This window comes from Patella vulgata, chromosome 1 (assembly GCF_932274485.2).
Source record: "Patella vulgata chromosome 1, xgPatVulg1.2, whole genome shotgun sequence".
Lineage (NCBI taxonomy): Eukaryota > Metazoa > Mollusca > Gastropoda > Patellidae > Patella > Patella vulgata.
The window spans coordinates 74,860,460-74,884,845 of NC_065879.2; the positions used below are offsets into that span (position 1 = coordinate 74,860,460).

Consider the following 24,386-nt stretch of genomic DNA (forward strand, 5'->3'; position numbering starts at 1 on the left):
ATTTACACGTGATATATATTCATGGTTTTTAAATTTAAATTTTTAAATAATTACCTATACTTTACTTTATATAACAGTAATTATTGTCTTCAGCCGCTTTGATATTGAGTTTCCATTAATGATGTGCATACTGTTACACGGCGTCAGCTTTTGTTTCCATCAAAATGGCAAATTACGTCATAAACACAAATGTAATATCATCAATATCCCTTTAAAGATACATTATGGGAGATTAGATAAAGAGCTGACAGTTCTCTCTATAATAGTTAAAAACTAGATAATGTAAAGGGAATTTGCTGAAACTTTCAGTCAAATTGATCCACTCTGAACCGAGATTTTAGCGATTGAATATTGGGGCTAGCCTCGATCATCATGACTAAAGTCGGTATTATAAAAAACACAGTCTCGATTATCCATTTTTTGATTTAATTATGAATGGAAATCGAACTGCAAATCTTAACCTAATCCAATAAACATCACAGGCTAGCAATGCCATCGAGAGTTGATTATGGCCTGGATAAGTTAATTAATGTCTAATTAATAATTTAGATAACATTTCAGGCCTAAAGAAAGACCTGCAATAAACAGATTTAGCTCTTGCATAATGTATGTTTAATGAAATGTAATCCCACATCTCCTTAATTACAGACTATTACATCCTGTGTTGTCAGTTTATATGGTGAATCATTATTTTATTATTATGTAACAAATTGTGAAGAATCCCGGTTTAACAAAAATATTAACGGAAGTTTACCAGTTAACGTTGATATAAGAAGTCTGTCTTATGAATCATTATTTTATTATTATGTAACAAGTTGTGAAGAATATTGGTTTAACAAAAATATTAACAAAAGTTTATCAATTAACGTTGATATAAGAAGTCTGTCTTTTTGTGTAATATAGATATTACGAGTACATACAAAAAATGAAATCTTCTTCTCATTCAGCTATATATATGCTGATTTTTCTGGGTAGTGTATATAGAAATCAAACTCAAGAAGTTCGAGAATCAAGAAATGTGATCCCAAACAATGGCCATATTGGACATGAAAACGAAATTAAATCCAGCCGGTATAGAAATGAGATTAATCTACTGGGAATGAAAGCGGAAACAAAATGGAACATGGATAAGCTAGAACGGCATCAGGACTATAATGGAGGATATTATTCTGATCTCAGAGAAGTGACAGCAAACGATATCGGGAACATACCATATAAAGTATTCAATACTGGACGATCACGGAACTTGGTTAATCAAAATGGCGGGGATCTAAAGGTAGACATAAGAATAGGAGATGATTGGGGGCCATGTGTTATCCGTAAATTCTGTCTATGCAAAGGAACGTATGTATATTGTTTGGATGGTGGTCGCCAGTTGTCATATATTCCCGAATTACCCCCCGGTACTACCGCATTTTTCTTTTTGAACAATTATCTTCCACTTATCGACGAGTTTACATTTTCTAATTTAACCAGTTTAATCTTAAAGGAATTGGTCATTTCTAACAATTCCTTGCAACGGTGTCAACCATATATGTTTAGACATTCGAATTCCATTCAGATTTTTTATATTGCCAATGAACGTAATATTTCATCAGAAGAATTTAGAAAATGTTTCTTGGGAGTTGCAGATACATCGATCAAGGAAATAAAGATTACCATGGTTTCACTATCCATTTTCCCATCGAATATATTTTCAGGTTTAATAAATAGCTCGGTTGAAACACTTAAACTGTACGGAACAACACTGAGGACATATGATCCGAAGACATTCCAACTCATTCCAAAACTTCGCTATCTTGAATTGGAGCTCAGCAGTCTCACTGATGTACATGTATGGTATTCCAATATCCTTAATAGGCTCAGTTTCAGCAAGAACAAATTAATGTCATTTCCTAATTTATGTGTAAATGGTAGAGCGATGTATCCTAATTTATTAGTGTTAGATCTCAGTTCAAATCTTGTGGAGATATTGAAATCATCCATGATAAGCTGTATGAAACAACTAAAGCAATTTTCAATTGATTCCAACCCGATAGACAGAGTTAGAACTAATACTTTTAGCGATTTGCCATTTCTACAAGAACTTCATATCTCCCACATAAAGAATGAATTGTTTGTTATAGAACCCATGGCATTTAACAGTTCTTCCCTTTCGGTACTTTATTTTGAAAGTCAGGCCCTTGATTGGGTAGCGGTTGATCTAAAACTGTTTTCATTTTGTCCAAATCTAAAGACTTTATTTGTTCAAGGCAATAGTTTTGCTTTTTTTACCGAAGATGATTTTGATACACTTCTGGGTCCTTTGAAAAATCTCAGAATGCTAATTCTTGAAAATACTGGGATAGCATTTCTTCCACGCGTTATATCGAGTCAATTGACAAAATTGGAATTATTAAATGTTGCTAAGAATAGAATAATCAGCTGGCCAGAAAATTACTTTAAATCTTTAACGAGCTTAAAGACACTTACTTTAGCAATCAATCGCATATCGGTAGTTACTCAAGCCTCTTTCCCAGAAACTCTAATTGAACGTCTGAATAGTATAGATCTTTCAGCGAACCCATTTGTTTGTTCCTGTGACTTACAGTGGTTCATAAGTATGGTGGAATTTTATGACAAAACAATCCATAAATTCGAGTATTATCCGGTGGATTATTTATGCAAATGGCCCAGTAGGTGGCAGGGGAAACAGATAGCCATATCGTACGTCACTGGGAAATATTGTTTTCTTACATCACAGGTCGGGTTCGGTTTGATAGCGGCCACATCGAGTTTAGTTTTGTTTGTTATGTTTGGAGCTGTTGTGTACCGTTATAGATGGAATATCAGATATGTTGGATATATGCTACAGTTTCAGCGGCGTCGTTTCCAGCGAATTAATGACAAGGGAGATAACTATCATTTTGACCTGTTCTTAAGTTGTAGCGAAGATGACCTCGATTTTATTCTTGCTGAAATTATTCCAAAATTAGAAAATGAGATGGGTCTTAATCTTTTTATTCCACAACGAGACGGAATCGGAAATAAAATGGACGGAATTGTGAATAATATGGATGCCAGTAAAAAAGCCATTTTGTTTATCTCCAATTCATACGTTCAAGATCATTTCTGTGAATTTGAGGCTAGTTTAGCGTATGAGAGATATTTATACGAAAAAACTAATTTTATGATAGTTATTCTGCTTCAGGAACCTGATGCTATAAACGTTACTAAAACTATTTATAGAATAATTAAAGCGGATGAATATATATTGTGGTGTGAAGAGGAAGAACACAAGCGATTATTTTGGTTGAAACTGACCGAAACTGTAGTTAACAGAGATGACCTACGCGCATAGATGCAGGCGCAGCGCTTAGGGGGGGGGGGTCAAAGAGACCAGATACCCATCGCCTGCGCAGGGTCAATCAAGAGGTTCCTGGGCCCGAAATAGTCGAAAATAACATCTACAGCGTTCCATTATTCAAATTGTCATGGTTAGCCCCCCCCCCCTCACGCCCCACTTTCTCCCACTAGGCGAAAATAAATACAAATTAATTATTAATAAAAACAAAGCCACAAACTTGGAACGATACAATTAAAATCATATTAAATAAAATTAAACAAGCTTTATTGTCAAGTTAACATTATTTTTGAAAATTATAAAATTAAGTGACTAGTTTTATTGATGTATTTTGTATTAGTCACGTTCACTGTAACAATCTCAATCTAAAAAAGTATTCCGTTAATTTTGTTAATTTTAAAATACATGTATGACGAATATTATTTTGGAAATTAAAGAATTATACAGTGTGACTTCCGATGAAGTTATTCAGACTAACATCTCGACAATACCCATGATGTTATTTTTGAGAGATATTAAGCATGACAGCATTTTATTTTATGATCAGTAGTGGAATACCGCATTTTATCAGTGAAATAAAAGTGTTATTCGACTGGCTAGTTGTTTTTACCTAAAATGATTGTAAAATCATAAAATAAATAGAACATTTGTCGTTTTGTCGTGAATAACATATTTTATTTCATCGCTAAGCAAGAAAACGTTTATATTTTCACTCATGCTACGCATTCGTGAAAATATAAGTTTTCTTGCTTCTCGATGAAATAAAATATGTTATTCACTCTAAAATGACAAATATCCTCTATATATTTGATTTATTTTTTATTTCAGTGTTCAGTATATTGTATTTAATACTTGTTTTTCTCTTGTGCTTCTTGTATATTATGCTTTAGTTATACTTGAAGATGCATTATGTAAGAACTAAATCTGCCCATTGCAGGTCTTTTTTTCTGGCTGTGCATCTTGTATAAAATATTATTTAGACACCAATGCACATGACAAATCAGTTCTCTTAGACCATCGGGCGAAAGGGATTTAAATGGATTTGAACATTCGTGAGGTTAAAAAATTTAACGAAACTGACCAAGTCTCGATTGTCAAGTACCGTTGCTACGATAATAAACGATCTACGCTATACATGTTCAAACAGTCATAACTTCGCCCAGGATAAAGTAATTTGAATGAAATTTGCAGTGTAGTCATTTTGCATTATCTATTTTTAATCTATCATAGCAAGAACAACCAACTCATTATCTGAATCTTACATAATGCATCTTTACGTTAAAATTAAATAGTGATTATCATTTAATATTGTGCTTCTATTTATAATATATATAGTACATGATTAAACTATATCTAAACACAAGGAATATACATGGTTTTATAATCCCATATGAACGTATTAAGTCATAGCCCCTGTCCACGCGGACGTCCGTTCACATTTGTTTGTGGACACTTTACAGGTCACATTTGTGTCCAGTTTTGATGAAACTTAACCAAAGTTCTCTGATGGGGTTACAATATATATATCCGATTTTAAATATATATGTTTATGGCCCAAACATCGCAGACGATGATTCAGATGAAAGTTATTATGTTAAGGATACAAAAATCTAATTTGAGTTTGTTTTGGTGCGTATCATACAGCAACATCTGGAGTTATGGTCCCTGCCTTTTTGGCAAAAAGGGGGTCTAGTGGTTTAACGCGTATTTCAAGCGAATCATTGAAATATAATTGAACCATATGTTAGTCCCGAAATGACCTGGTTTGTGTCGAGCGGACATCAAGTGGCGTGCGGATACAAGGAGTATTTCGTGACCCCACGATCATATCCTTAACATTTGTGGGAAACTGGTTCATAATTGTCTAGCGAGAATTTTATACATTGTCAGTGACCTTGGCTATATTGCTACAAATTGAACGGAAGTGAGGTAGTAGAAACATTTCCTAAAGATGAAACTATTATATTATCGGAAACAATTAACAAGGGTCCACCCCTCCCCTTTAAACAAGTGTCTAATCTGTTCTGCGCTCGGTGCTAGCTTTGTATTTGGAATCTTTCTTACTGATGATATTGTGTTGGTCATTATAGTAATCCAGATCTGAAAACAAATCTAGATACTCTACCATCCTCATCAAAAGACGATTCAACATGGATATGAAAAAAGTTGTTGGTAGATTTTGATGGTTTTCAAAATACCTTAGGGTGTTCTTAAAATGTAAAATATCTATGTAGAGTTTTGTATATTAAAGACGGTATTAATTCAATAGTACGCGGGATATGACTTAACACTGAAATTTACGGCGACGCTATTTTTTCTGACAGATAATAATGGATTCATCGAAGCTGTTTTCTCGACTTATTTAGTCGGAAATGTACGAGTTCAATTTCTCTGCCAATTAGACCTCTACTTACATCTAATTTCCTCTCTTTCTCTGCTGCAATATCCTGGCTATACCATTGGTAACCGTAACCTTGATACAATATTATCTAACAAACTTCATTAATATTTATCATGTACCACAATTTATTAGTAACTGAAACAATATATATCAAGGCCAAGTTCTCTTTATTAAAATACAAAAGCTGTGTCATTGTTAACAGTTATAAAATATAAACATGATGACTTCACGTGATGTATTTTTTTCTGGCCTTAATTATAAGATAAATTTTAGCGAATAGTACTCGAGATGACTAGAAAATGTATCGTGGATTATTAACTAGTCCAGACCAGAGTCACTGTGGTAGCGAGCAGCCGGGCCTGGGTGGGGAGGGTCGAGGGGGGGGGGGGGGTACCTACTCATTTTCTCGCGCACGGAAACTCTTACATGGAAACGGTCCATTACATTTGCATTGGACCGACTTATTAGCCGGCGAGGGGGTGGGGTGGGGGCGGGGCTGGTGTCATTGAGTCAGCATGTTTTAGGCAACTTGACAGTGTATCTTTTGACGCCAAACAAGTACGAGCATTTTGTATTATGGACTATGGGAACCGAACACGACGCCATTACAGCCATCATGTGACGTAATATAAAAAACGAAGACCTAACGTTTTTTTCTTTGTCTACGTTATCACCCTTGGTGGAATTGGAAGTAAAATTTCAGAAACGTCCAAAAAAAGATAAAGAACATTAACAAGATAAGTAACGCTTGAGGACCAGTCCCCTGGTTCAAAATATCCCGGGGGGAGGGGATGGCCGAAAAGTTAGCACAATCGAGACTATGTTTTTTTTATCTTACAGACTTTAGTACTGATGTTCGAGGATAGGCCTAGGCCTACAATTTAATCGCTAAATCTCGGTTCAGGGTGGAGCAATTGGACTGAAATTTACAGCATATTCCCTTTACATTATCTAGTTTTTAACTATTATAGTGAGAACTGCCAGCTTTTTGTCTAATCTTCCATAATTCCCCTTTAATTTATTTTGTATGATTTAATGACAGAAATCTTTTGTCTATATCTGTAAATGAAATGGGGTTTAACATCCTACTATTCTGTTCCGACTGGGCTATTGAAGACAGGCATATGCCATACAATGTGTTATGAGAGAAATTTAGCCGGGAGAGCGGCGCTACAGCCTATTGTTATTTCGAATTCCAACTATCAAGGTGTTTTTTACCTATACGCCAGTGTGTATACAGGCAGGGGGGGATTGGGCCATCGGGCTACGTCATCCACTGTCAAGATAACACACGATCAATTGTACAGTATTACAAAACTTTATGTACATGTTAATCTGTAAAGGGTCATGTCGTGTGACCATGTTTATCTTTCAAGGGACATGTCACTAAGACATTTGGAGAATGTATTTATGATGTTAAAAAATTATTTAGAGCTAATGCAACTTTGCAGTAAAACAAAGTAGAAACACTTCAGAAAATGTAAATTTAAACCTACTTCTACGATTCTAGACAAAATGTCCAGATAAAATAAAAGAGGGAAAAGTGAAATTTAACAGGAACTACACTGAGTGTCCACGTGTTCACACGTCGATGATTGTTGCACAAAATGTATAACACGCATTATAGATTAGAGATATAAACCACAGGCGCCTGTAACGTGGAAAATATTTCAAAAATAACATCAAGCTATGCCTAAGTATATGTCTAAAGTCTGTTACGTCCATGTTCGTAAGCGAGATTATCAAATAACTGGTCTGATCCCAGTTTCTAACTCAGGAGCAAATAACTCGTCTGAAATCGATTCTCTTTCAGTATAGATATAATAATACCAAGGTGAGAAACGGGTTGGAATTAAATAATTGGGATCAAAGTTCGCTACTCTAGATTTCGTCAACCAGGTGCAATACTCACTAATTTTCGCTAGGTAGACAATCAAGTCACGTGGATAATTAAAGAGTGTCACGTGGATACTTTTTAAACGACATCGTAGGCCCGATTGTCTACCAAGCTCAGGCCAAATAAGAGTGGCCCGATCTGCCCTGGATTGTCACATCTGGTTTCGTCATTTGCGGAAACAGTTCACAACAGCGACCTCTACTACATCAGCAATTCTTGGATGGCGTAGAATCTCAGACCAGACAGTCCATAGACGCCTACGTGAAACCGGATTACGAGCCAGACGTCCGTTAGAGCTGTTGTTTTGAAATACGCCGACACCGTCAAATCCGACTTCAATGGGTTCAGACACACAGGGTATGGCCACAGCAACGCTCGAGAACAGTTTGGTTCAGCGACGAGTCGCGGTTCCTGTTGCAACGAGGCGACGGTAGACTAGGGTATACAGACGACGAAATGTCACTATGCGTTTCTTTTTTTCCACGTTACAGGCGCCTGTTATATAAACTGGATGCTACCTTATTAAATAGTGCTATCGTTCGGACGGGACGATAAAACCGAGGTCCCGTGTATTATGACGTTCACGTATAATATCTCTTGGCAGACGAGACGTTCAACCCCATTTGATTCACGCAAATAAGGAGTATGGTCGCCTGTTATTGAAATAAAATAATGTAACTCCCCACCCCTCCCCCACCTTCACTTAAACATGCCCGAGAACAGCCATTTACGCACGGTCTATCTTATATTCATGTACACACTCATGTATATACATATTCATATAATGAGACGTATATTCAAATTAGATTTAGTCCATAAATGCGACTAATTTGAATCCAAAAGATAAACAACGAACTGGACTGGGGTATTATCATACGAGAGATATATGCAAGACACGAAGTATATATTTAGTTTGCCCGTTTCGTGCTTTGTTGAGACAGATTACAGAAGAGTATACTCACTATTGAAAACAGGAAAGTAAGTAACCAATTGATATATATATATACAATATATATTTGAAAAAGCAAGACGCGTAACTATGCTTCTATGCGGTCCATTATTGCGGCTGTAAAATGGCTGGTGTAAAAAAATGTATTGGTTGGTTTCCCACCAGATGTAAACGTTTTGCGGGAATTAAATATTAAAAATATATATTTATATATTTATTTACAGCAATATATTCTCCAAGTAGGTCCCTAGTTCAAAACATCCTAAATCACTGTTATTTTTATCAATGGTAACCTCTATTCAGGTAATAAAACTGCGTGTGATCAAAAGGTATTTATTAAAAAAAAAAAAATAAATAATAAAAAAATATATAAAACCAAAACAAATTTATATCTACGGAGTGTATCACCGATGTAAACCTTGCATGACCCATCTCGGACTTATGAGCGACTGTTTCATGCTGTATAATAGGCTACATTATGTATTGGGTCTGCCACTTAGCTGTATTTTTTCGTGTTACCTAGTATGCGTTAGTCTTTATTTAAACACAACTTACGACATAACCTATATAAGCAGGTTGCAGAGAAACCCGGATCCAAATTTAGAAAGCTCTGAGTGGTGTACAGATTTTCAAAACAGACTAAACGTTCCATAAAATCTAAACTGAATGGTCTCTGTATAACAGCATTGTCAAATCGAAAATTAAAATTTGATACTAAGTTGCTGATGTAAAATAAATCACCCCAAAATAGGAAATGGAATGAAATGGGATTTAACGTCATACAGTATGGGATGAGGGTAATTTTGCCCGGATGGCAGCGCTAATGCCTACCCTTATATAGAATGCCAACCTCCAAGGGACCTTTTACGAGCATGCCCATGTGTACACGGGAGCTCGGATTCCTGTCTCATACGAACGACTAGACAACTGTCCTTGTCAAGCCCCCGTCCTGCTCCAATGACAAGGGGGAACAACGCCGGAAAATCCCATTGAACTTTCTCGGCCAACACCGGGAGCGAACCCGCGACCTCCAGGATCTTACTCACTGCCCCCCCCCCCCAAAAAAAAAGAAGACAGTATCCTCTCTATATGAATATCCAGCAATATTTGTAAACTTTACATATAACAATTGTAAATCTAATATAATATTGTTTTTTGTGTTTTATGTAAAAACATGTTCTAACTGATAGGAGTACCGATAAATTTAATAATAGTACATAGATACTAATTTGATATTCAACACTGATAATGTTCTGTTACAAACCAGTTTGTGATTTAACTCTATAACTAAGCTTAAAGCTGAACTCCGATTACAAAACTACAGAAATAATTAAATAGTCAACTGAAATATTGCTAGCCGGATGTGGACAGTGTGGTTGATAAGGCATGCACTGGATGTGGGCGTGGCCTTGCTCTGTTTTTGTACGCCGTACAATCGCCATGATTGTTCTACAGCTTGAAAACAAGTATGGCGATTATTTAATGTGTTAATTTTTTTATTTAATTATTTCTGTAGTTTTGTAATCAGAGTTCAGCTTTAACTAAGTTACGCGCAATCGGGAGTGAGAGAGAGGGAGATAATTTTACCATATGGCCGTCCCGAACTTAGTTTGTGTCGAGTGGGCGCTGAACCCCATCTCTCAATCTCTCTGCAATTGTTCGATATAGAATTATTCTATTAAATAATCATTCAGAAGCGGTTTTCCATTGTATCGTTTGTAATTGAAGAATAGACATAGTAGTCTCCCTTTGACCATGTCAGCAATGTTTCCTAACTACGATTTCGCATTTAACAATGCATTTTAAAAAGACAATCAATTTTGTTTAAACCTTTTCACCCTGAAATCATTTTAGCATAAAAACAACAGCGAACTTTTAAAAGAAAAAACAAATCTGGGCGTAACTTTATGAAAGATACATTATGGAAGATTTGATAAAGAGCTGGCAGTTATCATTATAATAGTTAGAAAACTAGATAATATAAAAGGAATTTCAGTCAAATTGATCGACTGTGAACCGAGAATATAGTGATTGAATTTTAGGCCTAGCCTCGATCATCATTACTAAAGTCGGTACGATAAAAAAAAAGTGCCTCGAACATCCATTTTTTGACGTAATCATCAATGAGCGTTGAGCAGCCGATCTGTTTCAAATCCAGTAAATATCGCAGGCTAACGATGACATCGAGAGTTGATTATGGTCTGGCTAAGTTAATTAATGTCTAATTAATGATTAAGATAACATATCAGGCCTAACGAAAGACGTGCAATAGGCAGATTTAGCTCCTGCATAATGTATCTTTAATGTCATATAAATAACCTCTATGATTTTACACCACATAAACTTTGTTTCATACAAATGGGACAGTAAATAATTTATCTAGGACACAAAATCGGATTTAGCAAATTTCAAATATTAATAAATAAAACAATTCATATTTTTATTATTTTACGCACAATATTTCCGAATTTTGTTTTAATATCATTATATTTTAGATATTGAAAGTGTCCATTTTTATATGCCCAAATTTTAATGTAGATGCATTGCCGTCACTCTGTGTGTCCGCCCGTCCGTCGCTCACGTGTTTTGTTAGCATAATGTAGGCTACGATAACTCATATATATCTTTAGAAATCAATATGGACTGACTAGCTCTCTGAAATTGATATGGATGTACTCGCTCCCTGGCGGTCACGGTGGCTAAGTGGGTAAGACGCTGGCTCGCTAGCCTGGAGGTCGGATGTTCGATCCCTGCATTGGCCGAGAAAGTTCACCCAGATTTTCAGGCGTGGTTCCCCCTTGTCAGTGATGCAGGACTGAGGGCCTGACAAGGACAGCTGTCTAGTCATTCGGATGAGACGAAAAAACGAGGTCACGTGTAAACATTGATATGATCTAAGTGACACTGGGCATACAATGCCGGCAGTTTTATTAACATCCAATGATAATCAACGATTTTATAAGCAAAATACCTTGAAAAATGATTATCGAAAACTCGGCTTTTTATTGCAACGCGGCACATTGGCAATTAATATTTGATATCCATATGTCGGTATACATTTGCTGCTTTATATTGAACGTTAACATTATAATAGATTCTGACTGGTTTGTATTGATTTCAAACTGCAATCTTTATCTGTCTAACGTGCAGAATAGGGTCGCCTGTCCAACCTCGTGGGTTTTCTCCGGGTCTTCCGCTTTCCTCTCACTGTGATTACTATTACGCACACGCGATTAAAATGAAATTGAATCATACGTAGTTCCGAAATGACATAGTTTTTGCTTAGTGACCATTACACCCCTCTCTCATTCTATGCAAAATTGTGCGTGCATAACAGTTTCTACGTACATTATAAGTCCAAATGTTTGAATTTTGAAATATATACGAACATGTGCCTAATCAATCGTATATATATTTTTAAAAAATTTTCTTATTAGATAATATGGCGGAGAAAAAGGCAGGATCTGAAAAAGAGAAGTTTATCACATCGGTTGAGAAAGATGAGTGTGACTATGGTGATGTGGGCTGTGGCGTAGGAATATGTAAACCGGCTTGTTTACGCCCCTTGGCTACTCTACCTGTCTTTACCGGTGTTTTTTCAATTTGTTCTCTTCTCACCTCAACTCTTATAGTTTATGTCAATTCACAAGTTACTACACTTGAAAGACAATTTGGTTTCAGCAGCTCGGAAACAGGTAGGGATTAAGACAATTACTTAATGTCTACGTACGTATTTTATTTGACTAAAGCTATGTGGTTTTTTTTATTGTTTTCTATTTCTTGCTAAACCAACCGAGACATTGGGTTAATATATAGAAATATTGTGAACCAGCATATATTTTTATGGCCTAAATTTGTGCGCATAATAATTTCCGCTGTTTGCGTTGTCAAGCACAAATAATCCACCCACTGGTAACTGAATCATTTGTTCTCTTAGTCTGTCGCCAATTGTTCGGGTTTTGATGTTTGTTACTAGGGCCCCAAATGGTAACAGATCTCTAGATGGAGTGATCAATTTGAATGGAAAATCTAGACAGAGTATTAATACGAACGAAAGTTTCGTCAATAACATCAACCCTATATGCATAATCAATTTAGGTTGTTTCGTCTTTTATAGAATAGGGTATCACGTGGCTAAGTGGGTAAGACGCTGGCTCGCTAGCCTGAAGGTCGGCTGTTCGATCCCTGCATTGGCCGAGAAAGTTCATCCAGATTTTCCGGCGTGGTTCCCCCTTGTCAGTGATGCAGGACGGAGGGCCTGGCAAGGACAGCTGTCTAGTCCTTCGGATGAGACGAAAAACCGAGGTCCCGTGTATACATTGGAATGCACGTAAAAAATCCCTTGGCAGTTGCAATTCGATATAAGAGTAGGCGATAGTGCCGCTGCCCGGGCAAAATTTCCCTCATAGCACACTGTATGGCGTATGCCCGTCTTCATTAGCCCAGCATAGGAGCAAAACGTTAAACCCCATTTCATTTCATTTCATTTCTTTTATAAAATACTATAGATACACATTAAAAGCTATCCGAACAGTCAAAGTAAAATATTTATATTTGAAGGTCTCATCCTGGCGGCTAACGATATAGGTTTCCTGGTTAGTACTTTATTTGTTGGTTACCTAGCACCCAAAGTGCACATTCCAAGATGGCTGTCGATGGCTGTTATATTATTCGGTATTTCCGGTATCACGTGTAGCATACCTCACTTCCTATTCGGTGTTGATTCAATCCTAACAATCAGAAATGACGACGTTACCTCTGTAAGAAGAATGCCGACTGGTCAAATGTGTACCACCAACAACCAAACAGAATGTTCTGTTGATAGTTCAGGCATTGACGTCCCACCAAGTTTTGGAATCAGTGGAACTAAGGCTAGAACATCATTGTGGATAATTGTAATTGGAATGATACTACAAGGGTTCGCTAAGGGACCAAAACATACCTTCATCGTATGCTACATGGATAATAATACCGAGAAAGCAAAGACGGGATTTCTTTTAGGTAAGCATGTATTTATCATGACTTCATTACTTAATCCCAACTTTACTCAACACAATGTAGAATACACTTCACAGGGTACCCATAAATAAAGGGGGAGGGGCGGGGCAGTCTACAAATTAAGTCAAAATCTCACTAAGTGGCCCAAATAACTTGTCCGGGGCTTCGGGTGATCGACAGATCTACTGAACGGCAGATACCTAACTCAAGTGAGGCAAGTATGTAGACATGGCTATCCAGGCACGCCAACCACATGAAGATGCGCATTTCTGCGAAATAGAAATGGGGGTTTAACGTACCCCCAGTATGAGATCGGGGAAGTTTGCTCGGACAGTGTCTTTTTTTTAGAATTCCAACTGTAACACGGGACAGTTTGTATTGGAATAGATCGAGGTATAGCCTGGAACATTAATTTTTCGCAGCAAAACATCCCGGACAATTCGGCACCTTACAGTCGCCATACGCACTATATTATAATTTGACATTGAGACATCCCTTCAATGTAAATCAACCCGGTCAAATCTATACAAAACAGTCGCCTCCCGGATTATTATTTGTTGAAATTGAGTTACCCCTGGGTCATTTTGGGACAAACACATGGTTCAATTTTATTTCAATAATTCGCTTGCGCGTAGGGTCTTTTAGCAGTGGCAGGAAACCGTCGACCCGGAGAAAATCCACGAGGTTGGACACGCGACCCTACTCCTTGTCACTTACAACAGGGAAACTGAAACCACGCCGGTTGACTCAATGACAGGCCTTATGATACAGCACGCATGTGCAAATTATTCGGCCATCCAACCCACTCAATGTAAAACAACCCGTCAATTCTATACCTAACCGTCGCCTTACGGACTATTATTTGCTTTGAGACATCCCTTCAATGTAAAACAACTCGGTCAAATCGGTATGTCGCCGAAGAAACTATTATTAGTTGATACAGCACGCATGTGCAAATCATTCGGCCAACCCACTCAATGTACAACAACCCGTCAATTCTATACCTAACCGTCGCCTTACGGACTATTATTTGCTTTGAGACATCCCTTCAATGTAAAACAACTCGGTCAAATTGGTATGTCGCCGAAGAAACTATTATTAGTTGACACCCCAGCAATATAAAACAATGCGGTCAATTCGGTAATTAATAGTCGCCCAACAACTCGTTGTAAAATGAAAATAAAGCGATCAATGTAATTTGTTATTGGTAGACTATCATTATCAGTAGACTTATTTCATGGGTCTCGGTCATCACCAAAGATGCATTGCAAATACAGGAAATGTCTCATGTTTATACTTAGTCTCCTACGAATTATCCAAGTTATACCATTAACTTAGTAATCATTCCGATGCCGTCTAAGCGTTTTCATCAGAATAGAGTTGCCCCTGAATCTCTGGCGGATTTCGCTACTTTCATGATAGCTTTGTTCATTATCGAGACTTTGAATATTAATATCAATTAATACTGAAGAGGAATGAAGTGAAATATGATTTAATGTCCTTCTTTTCTGCACAAAACGGGCAGACGCCATACAGTGTACTTTTGTTTGCACACGTGTACGTAGGACCTCGGGTTTTCGTCTTATCCGAACTACTAGACGCCGTTCATTGTCAGTCCTCCCATCTGCACCACTGGTTAGTGAGGCAGTACCTTACTGGGGCACCGTGGCTCCTAAAGATGAGCAGATTAGGACAACAAATATAAAAGTACCATTGTTATTGTCGCGGACTAGCTAGTGTCTAGTTATCTTAAACATCTGATATCATTTTTAATTGAAATGTTTCTTTGATCGGGTGTCCACTTTCCATCTACTCCAAATTTAATAGTTTAGTATAGGGTTTATATTTACTTGAAGGTGGGGTTGGATGTGATCGAGAGTTTCGATCCTTTGCTATGTCACTATTACAATTCTAAAATAATCGAAAATATGTCATTGCCCAGCTGAAATAGTTCGTGTTCGTGTTCTAAATAGAATTACTGAACTGTGTTTACCTTTGTTTTGCTTCAGGTATCGTAATAAGTCTATCTATATTTGGACCGGCTGTGGCTTTCACACTTGGCGGAGTTTTTACTAAAATATATGTTACCTTAGATGGTGAGTAACGCAGCACACCCTACAAAAATACACACATATATATATATATATATATATATATATATATATATATATATATATTATATCGTTCACAGTAAATCCAATTCCGCAATTATCCTTCCTTCAGGATTGAATAGATAACTTCATGCATTACGGGTCCTATATTCATATCGTACATGCACATAGAATGAGATTTAGATATCATCTTTATCAGATGTCATTAATTGCAATATTCATGATGATTCTTAATGAATGTCATTATAATTCGCGGGATCTTCTGTGCTAGATGTAATCATTTTCACACGTTAACACGCATCTGTTTAGTCCATGTTATCAGATTGTCTATAGACTTGAATCAGGAAAATCATTACTTTGTCGTTAACTTGTCAGATCACTGTTATGTAGTCTACATCGATATTATCCAATACTTATAATACATACTTCTACTACAAATACTGTACGTAGTAAATGGACAAAGGGATCCGAGGGCAAAATCGAGTAAATTGTAAGTGGGTTTCCTGAATGGGAAGGTATCAAAACAATAGTACCCAATAGTGAAGTAATATTATATTAGTACAATGTCAAAGCACTTCTAATTTATTTACAAAGAGGGATACTTCTTAGTTAGTAGACAATACAAACAAAACTACCGTAAATGAATATAGTACAATGCCAAAAAGCACTTCTAATTTATTTATAAAGAGGGATACTTCTTAGTAGACAATGCAAAGAATACAACCTTAATTGAATAATTTACGCTCGTAACACTGCTTTTTGCTCTCTTAATTTTGATTATTAACAAAGTAATAATGGCGTGTCATTGCATTTACGCGCGTTTTACTAAGCATTAAAAGAGAACCGACAGATTGTGAAGATATTGATTGAATGCAGAATTAAACTTATTGTAATGTTTCTATTTCATATTTAAGATGTAAATATCGGTCCCCGTCACCCAAGGTGGATAGGAGCATGGTGGTTAGGTTTCGTTGTGTTTGGTGTGGCAGCGATAATTCTGGCACTGCCTCTATTTTTGTTTCCTAAATATCTGAATGGTCGTAAACCCAGACCAGAGAACAAACCGGACGTTGGACCGGGGTTTAAGAACTGGGGTGATTTTAAAGAAAATGTCAAACGTAAGTTAAGTTTAAAGTGTTGTTTTGTTTTGATCTTCTGTTCTGTATTTAGTGTGTTCTATAATTTTGAGAAGTAAGACCTACTTCTCTCTTTGATTTGACGTTTTCGATAGCCCGAATAGTGAAGAACTTTAGGATCTTAAACCCCATTTCATTTCATTTCCTTGTCACCTCCACTTTAATGTTTGCAACTGGGATGAAACTTGATGTTTCATAATATGTCAAAAGCCAGTGCAAATTGATTGGTAGCTTCTCAAATGGTAATTTGTATCGGTTATTCAATTTAGGGTTTCAAATGCTAATTAATAGTGGTGTCATGCGTTCTAGAAAGAACAGTCATTATAGATATTATCCCACCGTGAGCCCGTTCAGTATTGCGAGTTCAGTATCTTTGTCTGCTTAATTGCGTAGTTTGGCACACGCTGCTAATATTATTGTATTAAAATGAAATAATTTGTGTTGAGTGGGCGTTAAATCCCGTTCCCTTCTTTCTCTCAACAGGATTTTGTCACTTACTGATCAAGATTATGGCGAATCCTATATTTGTGATGTTACAGATTACATCCTGTCTACACATGTTCGCTGTAGCGGGGTCCAGATCGTTTTTACCTAAATACGTAGAAAATCAATTTAGCTTAACAGCCTGGCAGACAAATATTACTATTGGTAAGTAACGGAGAAAAATTAACTTCATTTTGTCTGGTTCCAGAGTACTTCAAATCCAATGTTTGAAAAAGATATTTACACCAACGCCGTCAGTTACCAAAGATTAATAACATGTATAGCTACCCAAAATAGCGAGAAGTTGCATCTGGTCTACCAAAAGAAGTAAGCATGCCCTGACCCGAACATGACACGCGTCCCTACCAGGTAACCTTCGAGTACTGAAAGTCGGAATGAGTCAACGTGGACTGAATTGACCCGATGTACTAATATATTGCTTTCAATTCTTTTTCAATGAGTTTTGATTTTTCAGCTAGTTTAAGTTTGACAACAGCTTCTATAGGGACGTTTTTCGGAGGCTGGTTAACAAAAAGATTTAAGTTTACACCAGTGGGAAATTTGAAATACGTCATTATAGTCAGTTTCATCTTGTTGGGCTTAAAATGCCTCGGATTCGTGTTTGGTTGTGATCAACCGGAAATAGTCAACATGCCCGGGTAAGAGTTATTATAATTGCCCCCGATTTATTGGTAAGCGGACTAGATACTGTAATTACGTCCGGGCAGTACCTCACGTATTTCCAGCTGTACTACGGTCTCAAATAGGCTATCTTATTGTATTCTCTTAAACTGTAACATTTTTGAATTTCCAATGTATTGCTTTGATTGTAAATTAAATAACGTCAAGTAGATCTGAATCGTATCCACGTTTACAGACATATCAAGACTGATATCTTGTTTGTTTAAGGTGCATTATGTAAAAACTGCAGGTCTTTTTTTGGCTACAAATGTTATATAAATTATTATTTACTAACATTTACCACTCGGACCAAAGACCACTCGGACCAAGACCAGTCAGACCAAAAACAAAAGGTCACTCGGACCAAAACGGAGACCACTCATAGTCATATAAAAACAAAAACAATTTATTTAAACAACAATTTATTAGTAGTCATATAACTATTAAAGCACGAATGGCCATCCCTTTTTTTTAAATCTTACATAATGCATCTTTCTATTGATTACCCGGAGAGATCGTTATAGCCCACGATGTTTACTTACGAGAAAGTTTGTCTGAATTAGTAATTCAAGTTTTAAATGAAGACTCTGTTATTTTCAGTTCACCATTACAGAATTCCAGCTGCTATGACAACTGTCAATGTAAAGATGAAGAGTTCTTCCCCATTTGTAGTGATGATCAGCAGAACTTTTACTCGCCATGTCATGCTGGATGTCCTAGTAGTGATGGAAATGTAAGTTCTAATTACTTTTGAAAGCCCCGACTCTTTCCTTGGCCTTCTGGAAAGTGTAGAACTAGGAGGAAAACAAAGTAATTTTAATAAAAATTGCAAAATTAATACATTTTCAATACATGTGTAGGTGCTTCGCGGGGGATGTTAGGAATAATATTTCACAAAGACCTGACAATAACATTCAAATATCCGTACAAACATAACTATACATGTGGCTATAAACTTGGAAGTACGACTCTGAGCGGCATTTGATGTATTGATCCCTTACAATCTACAATATTGTGAATATTTCAATCCAAAAAGTGTCCAATTCCGTTCATCATGTACACATATAAATTGGCTCTTTCTATACAGCCTGTGGGTAGTTACTTTTCCTCGTATAACGTTGTGCTAACAATTACCGAATGTGGTATACCCACCTAATAGACACGATGATAAATGTTACGAAAACGGTTATCTTTAGCACGAAAGAATAAAATCAAATTGGCAATACACTCTGAACCTTCTGTCGTTCAGCTCCATTTTCATCGTGAAATCAGTTTAAAACCCCGTATAATAATTGATATTTTCACTGTGAATAAAATTAAGTTCCCGCTGAAATGGTTTCGTCCAACACGTGATACGTGTTATGTATTAAACAGACAAGTCGACAATACGAGTCCGATTTTAACGACGGTGATTTCAAAAATGTAAGTTTTTCATAGTTTATGCAAACGTTATGAAGACGCTTCATTTTTGGTAGGATGGTTCGAAGTAGTTTTATTTAAGATAAAAAGCCCTTTGTTATTTCAACTTATTGTTATGTTTATTTTAGATAACAGACTTTGCGCCCTTCTTCTCATTTCAGACCTACATGAATTGTACATGCATTACGTCAGGCAGGGCTACAGCGGGGTTCTGTACTACAGACTGTCCTTATTTATATCCTTATGTGATATTAAGTGCCATTGTTGCATTAATTGGAACGACTTGTATTATACCTAAGTATATCACAATGATCAGGTGAGAGGGTTTGCGCTACTTTCAAGACAAAGTGGATAGTTGATATTCTCATATCTAATGAATGACTAGACATACAACTTTACCGCAGCATTACCGCAGTCAAATCTGGTCCTACAATCAATACCCTTACTCGGTCGCTAAGACATATTACACACATGACAAAGGTAACATAAAGCAAAACATTTGATGTAGCTCAGCCAGAGTTCAAATCCCGATCTGTGGCGAGTGGAACACTGAGTTGAGCCGGCAGGCTGACAAAGAAAGTGTTGATTGGCACAAATTAAAGCTTAACGGTTGAAATTCGATTAATGAAAAGCCCGGTCAAAATTATCCTCCTTGAATTTCACACGTAACAAAATTAACCTATGTTAACCCCAAAACTGTTGTGTTGAGGTAATGTTAAATCCTGTTCATTTTTTGTCGTGAAAGACGGTATCTATGCTCGTAACAGTGACAATACGGATCTACGCTTTCGTGATTTCCTGTTGCGAGATACAATATTAAAGATACATTATGTATGATTTAGATAAAAAAGCTGACCGTTCTTGCTATAATAGTTTAACGTAGATAATGCAAAATGAAAATACTAAAAATTTCATTCAAATGTCTTTATTTCGAGCGAAATTATCAATGTTTGGAGTTTTGACAATATGTGGCATTTATTGTTTATTATCGTAAGGAATATTATTGTTATTCGAGACTTAATCTGGTGTTTCCATTTTTAAATTAATCATTAAATGATCGAAGCGTTCTAATCTGCCTAAAATCACAGTCATCTGATGGCCCGAAGGGTTGATTATAGGCTTCTCGTGTTAATAGTATTACATGCTTAAAAAATAGTTTATATAACATTTGCAGCACAAAGAAAGTCCTGCAAAAATGTATGTTTAAAGGGACTATCCCGATTTGATCAGCGTCTCAAAAATTAAAGTCCGGGTACGTATGAAATTTAATCGCCAAAGTATAGAGGAGTGGTGTAATTACCTTGTCTCAAAATTTCAGCTCAAAATATTGAGTCGTTTGGACGTCAAAACTGCTTATCCGGACACGTAACCCTTTTAAGATTTCGGATCAATTTTTTCGTTGGGTGACCTGATAATCGATTCCCATTCCTTTAGAGGTCTATACAGTGAATGATCCATGTGCTGTACCTGATAACGAACGGTACATTTCACCGATACATTATTTTTATAAAATATAAGTCTGGTTTTATCCAGACACCGCATATACAGCTTTGGACACCGGTCTCCATTTGCAGATGAAGACTGACAGGTTTAAGTTGTTTGAAAACGTATCACATATTATTGAGTTAGTTGCTCGGCTCTAAGCTCGAGGATTTTAAGGGATTTTAACACAAAATTAAGCAGTTTTATTCTCCAAAATATTATCAGGATTGGCCCTTTAAGTGCAATATATCACTTTGTTCAATCCCCAGGTGTGTCACAGAAGAGCAGAAACCACTTGGCACAGCTCTCATCAGTTTTTTCAGTTCGTTATTTGGTAAGTTATGTCTAGAATACTCGTCAATTTCCCAAAGTAGGCTTATCTTCAAAATACGTCTAACACCAGTAGTATTCGCCTTCTGGTTATTTCCGTTCCTAATAATCACTTGATTATCATACGCGGAGATTGAAGCTATCATATTGGCTGCAAAGAAAATCTAATTTCAACTAATTATGTAGAGCTGATTGGAAAGATGACATCTGGCTGCGAAAAAAAAATAATCGAATTTCAACGAACCATGCGCAAGAGGGTTATTGGAAATGGGGTTTAACGTCCCACCGGGCTAATGCAGACAGGATATTATCACTATTGAAACGAGACATGCTTCATTTAATTCCTTTGTTCTATACTGTTTGTCAGTGCGTAAGGTGCTGGCACTCTGGTTCGGGCGAGCCGGAATTTGAGAAAGTTACCCGGAATTTTCCAGCGTGAATTCCCCTTGTCAGCTGTGCAGGACAAGAGACGTTGTCTAGTCATTCGGATGGGAAGAAGATCCATAGTTCTGTCTACAAGTTGGCATACACGTTAACAATCTCTTGGCAGTTGAATTTCGAATTTGCCACTGTCCGGCCAAGATTTCCCTCATAGCATACTGCGTGGTGTATGTCTGTCTTCATTAGCCCGGTTGGTACAGAAAAGTAGGACGTTCAACCTAATTTCTTTTTTATCTTTATTTTTTTATGCAGGTTGGTTGCTAGGGCCGTTAGTCTATGGTAAAATTATAGATTCTATATGTCTCGTTTGGGATTCACGGTGTGGTGAACGAGGGGCATGCACATTGTATGATATCAATATGTTCCGGTATAAATTTCATGGTTTTGTTATTGGTGTTGATCTGGTTTCTGTAATTCTAATGTGTATAACGGTATTTGTGTCTAGAAATCACGAACACATGAACACAAAACCAGAAGTAGATAAACACATGGAAGGTAAACAAAATGGTGAAAAGGAGATGAAAGAAAATAATCAAAAGGACAGAAAAGAATATGCAGAAAACAATAAAAATGGAGAACATATTAGCCGTGAAAAGTCAAATCACGGAGTTAACGATCCAGAAGGTAGAATGCATGATCCAGAAAATCAAAATGGTAGGATGTTTGATTCAGAAAATCAAAATAATGATAATAAAAATGGAACCTTAAACGGTGCCGAAGAGGAAAAAGGTGACCAGTTAGCCCAAGATATACAGGGTGGCGGCATGATACTTTCAGAAGATGCATCTCGTCAACAGGTTGATCAAGCACAAAATTCCCAAAATCAACTTGAAAAATAAAATGGCAAAAAATTGTCAACAGCTAGATTACGATACTAATTAAATTTGATATTTTAAGAAACATATTGATGTTTTTAGATAAACTTGTTTGCTGTTAAATTTGCTGATGTTTATAAATAAATATGTTGATTTTTAAGAAATCTAATTTTACGCGAAAGTAGTTGTTATTTTAAAAACAAAAAAAATATACAAAATAATAATTTAAAGATACATTATGGGAGATTAGATACAGAGCTGACAATTCTCACTATAATAGTTAAAAACTAGATAATCTAAAGGGAATTTGCTGAAAATTTCTGTCAAATTGATCCACTCAGAACCGAGATTTCAGCGATTGAACTTTCGGCCTAGACTCGATCTTCATTACTAAAGTCATTAAAAAACATAGTCTAGTTTATCCATTTTTTTTATTTAATCAGCAGCAACATATCGGGCTCTAATCCAGTAAATATCACAGGCTAGCGATGACATCAAGAGTTAATCATTGTCTGGATTCGTTAATTAATTTCTAATTAATAATTTAGATAACATTTCAGACCTAAAGAAAGACCTGCAATTGGCAGATTTATCTCTTGCCTAATAATTGTTTAAATATTGTAATTGTAAAATATAGGCTGGATGAGATATATCGCATACGTTATTTTTACCTTGTGCCAGTTGTCCCTGTACCATTTCATTTCTTCACTTGTTGGGGGTGATGTCAGTGGGGAGGGGGGGGGGCTACAAGGACTGTGTGCCTTTCGTATGGGACGAACACAGTGGCGTAAACGTTAAAGTACCCTTGGCAGTCCCACGCATTGCATACGTAGCAATTTGTTACAAAATGACCTCTGTACCGTAATACCGTGACGTTAACCATCATTCCAATTACTGATCGAATACCGTAGCTTAAACGTTTAATAATCCTTGAAATTTTGATATCCCACGCACTGCACATCATCGCAATGCTGAGACGTTATACACCATTCCAATTGCAGATCGCCATGTCATGTTGGATGTCCTAGAAGTGATTGAAATGTAAGTTCTAATTACGTGTGAAGGCCGGAGTCTTTCCTTGGCATTCTGGAGCTTGGAGGAAAAGAAAGTAATTTTTAGAAAAAAAAGCTGTTTCACGACAGGGGATATTGGAGTGAATATTTGTCAAAGACCCGACCACGAACCTTCGAAATATGCATACAAAGATTGGGTGAGTCGTCAAACATAACAATACACGAAGCGTACGTAACTAACGTACGAAAATTAAATGGTAGCTGGCTTTTTTTTCGCACGTATACAGTGAATGGCCATTTTGCTCAGTAATCCCAGCCAGAATTTGGCTATTTTTTTAAAATTGCGTTAAAGTTTTAAATTTTTGTTTAGAACTGAAATAAATTAACTTTTAGTCAATCCCCACGCTAAAAACATTAACAGAATTGATTGTGTATAACTGAAATAGACACAACCGAAGCACAAAATAGTGCCAATATGCCGACGTCAAATGTAGAGTTGTAGATGATGTTATTTTCGTGAAAAATCATTGGAAGAAGCGATAAGACGTTCTGTACGGATTATACAGTCCTAAAGGCTGCAAGAAGGCTATTGTTTACAATGTAACATTGTGTCTTGTAATGTTGATAATGATCATAATGATGGTGTTTACATTAAATTGTTTGTTGATGTGGCCTCATGACCTGTGACGTTTAGATAACGTCATATGGATATCATGGCTATTGACTGTGTCAGAGTCACTTCTCTGCAGGTAGGGTGAGTCTGTCGTTCAGATTGTACACGAAGCCATCAAAAAGGCTATTGGGAAATCGTCACATACGTTAGACGAACACTTAAAGTCCTTGAACGCCATTTGATGTATTGTTAATCCCTCGCAAACTACAATATA

At 36.6% G+C, this 24,386-nt stretch overlaps 2 protein-coding genes across 2 annotated transcripts; both read left to right on the top strand.

Annotated features, from left to right (window-relative positions):
* The first annotated feature begins 762 nt into the window (after positions 1-762).
* LOC126808699 (toll-like receptor 7) lies at positions 763-4,710 on the top strand. Its single transcript, XM_050533621.2, has one exon. It carries the CDS (start codon positions 926-928, stop codon positions 3,338-3,340), a length of 2,415 nt encoding a protein of 804 aa, XP_050389578.2. The 5' UTR covers positions 763-925; the 3' UTR covers positions 3,341-4,710.
* A 3,812-nt stretch (positions 4,711-8,522) lies between these two features.
* On the top strand, positions 8,523-22,608 carry LOC126808700 (solute carrier organic anion transporter family member 2A1). The gene is made up of 11 exons (XM_050533622.2): positions 8,523-8,619; positions 12,028-12,285; positions 13,151-13,591; positions 15,598-15,684; positions 16,614-16,817; positions 17,319-17,483; positions 17,794-17,977; positions 18,600-18,732; positions 19,580-19,734; positions 21,170-21,234; positions 21,924-22,608. The coding sequence occupies exons 2-11, from the start codon at positions 12,033-12,035 to the stop codon at positions 22,508-22,510; spliced, it is 2,274 nt and encodes a 757-aa protein (XP_050389579.2). The 5' UTR covers positions 8,523-8,619; positions 12,028-12,032; the 3' UTR covers positions 22,511-22,608.
* The last annotated feature ends 1,778 nt before the right edge of the window (positions 22,609-24,386 follow it).

What these genes read in the sequence shown, in the direction of transcription:
- LOC126808699 (XM_050533621.2), top strand. Translation starts at nt 926, where the DNA reads ATGAAATCTTCTTCTCATTCAGCTATATATATGCTGATTTTTCTGGGT.
- LOC126808700 (XM_050533622.2), top strand. Translation starts at nt 12,033, where the DNA reads ATGGCGGAGAAAAAGGCAGGATCTGAAAAAGAGAAGTTTATCACATCG. An exon ending in AAAGACGGGATTTCTTTTAG is followed by an intron (nt 13,592 to 15,597) that starts GTAAGCATGTAT and finishes GTTTTGCTTCAG; the next exon opens with GTATCGTAATAAGTCTATCT. An exon ending in AAGTATATCACAATGATCAG is followed by an intron (nt 19,735 to 21,169) that starts GTGAGAGGGTTT and finishes TTCAATCCCCAG; the next exon opens with GTGTGTCACAGAAGAGCAGA.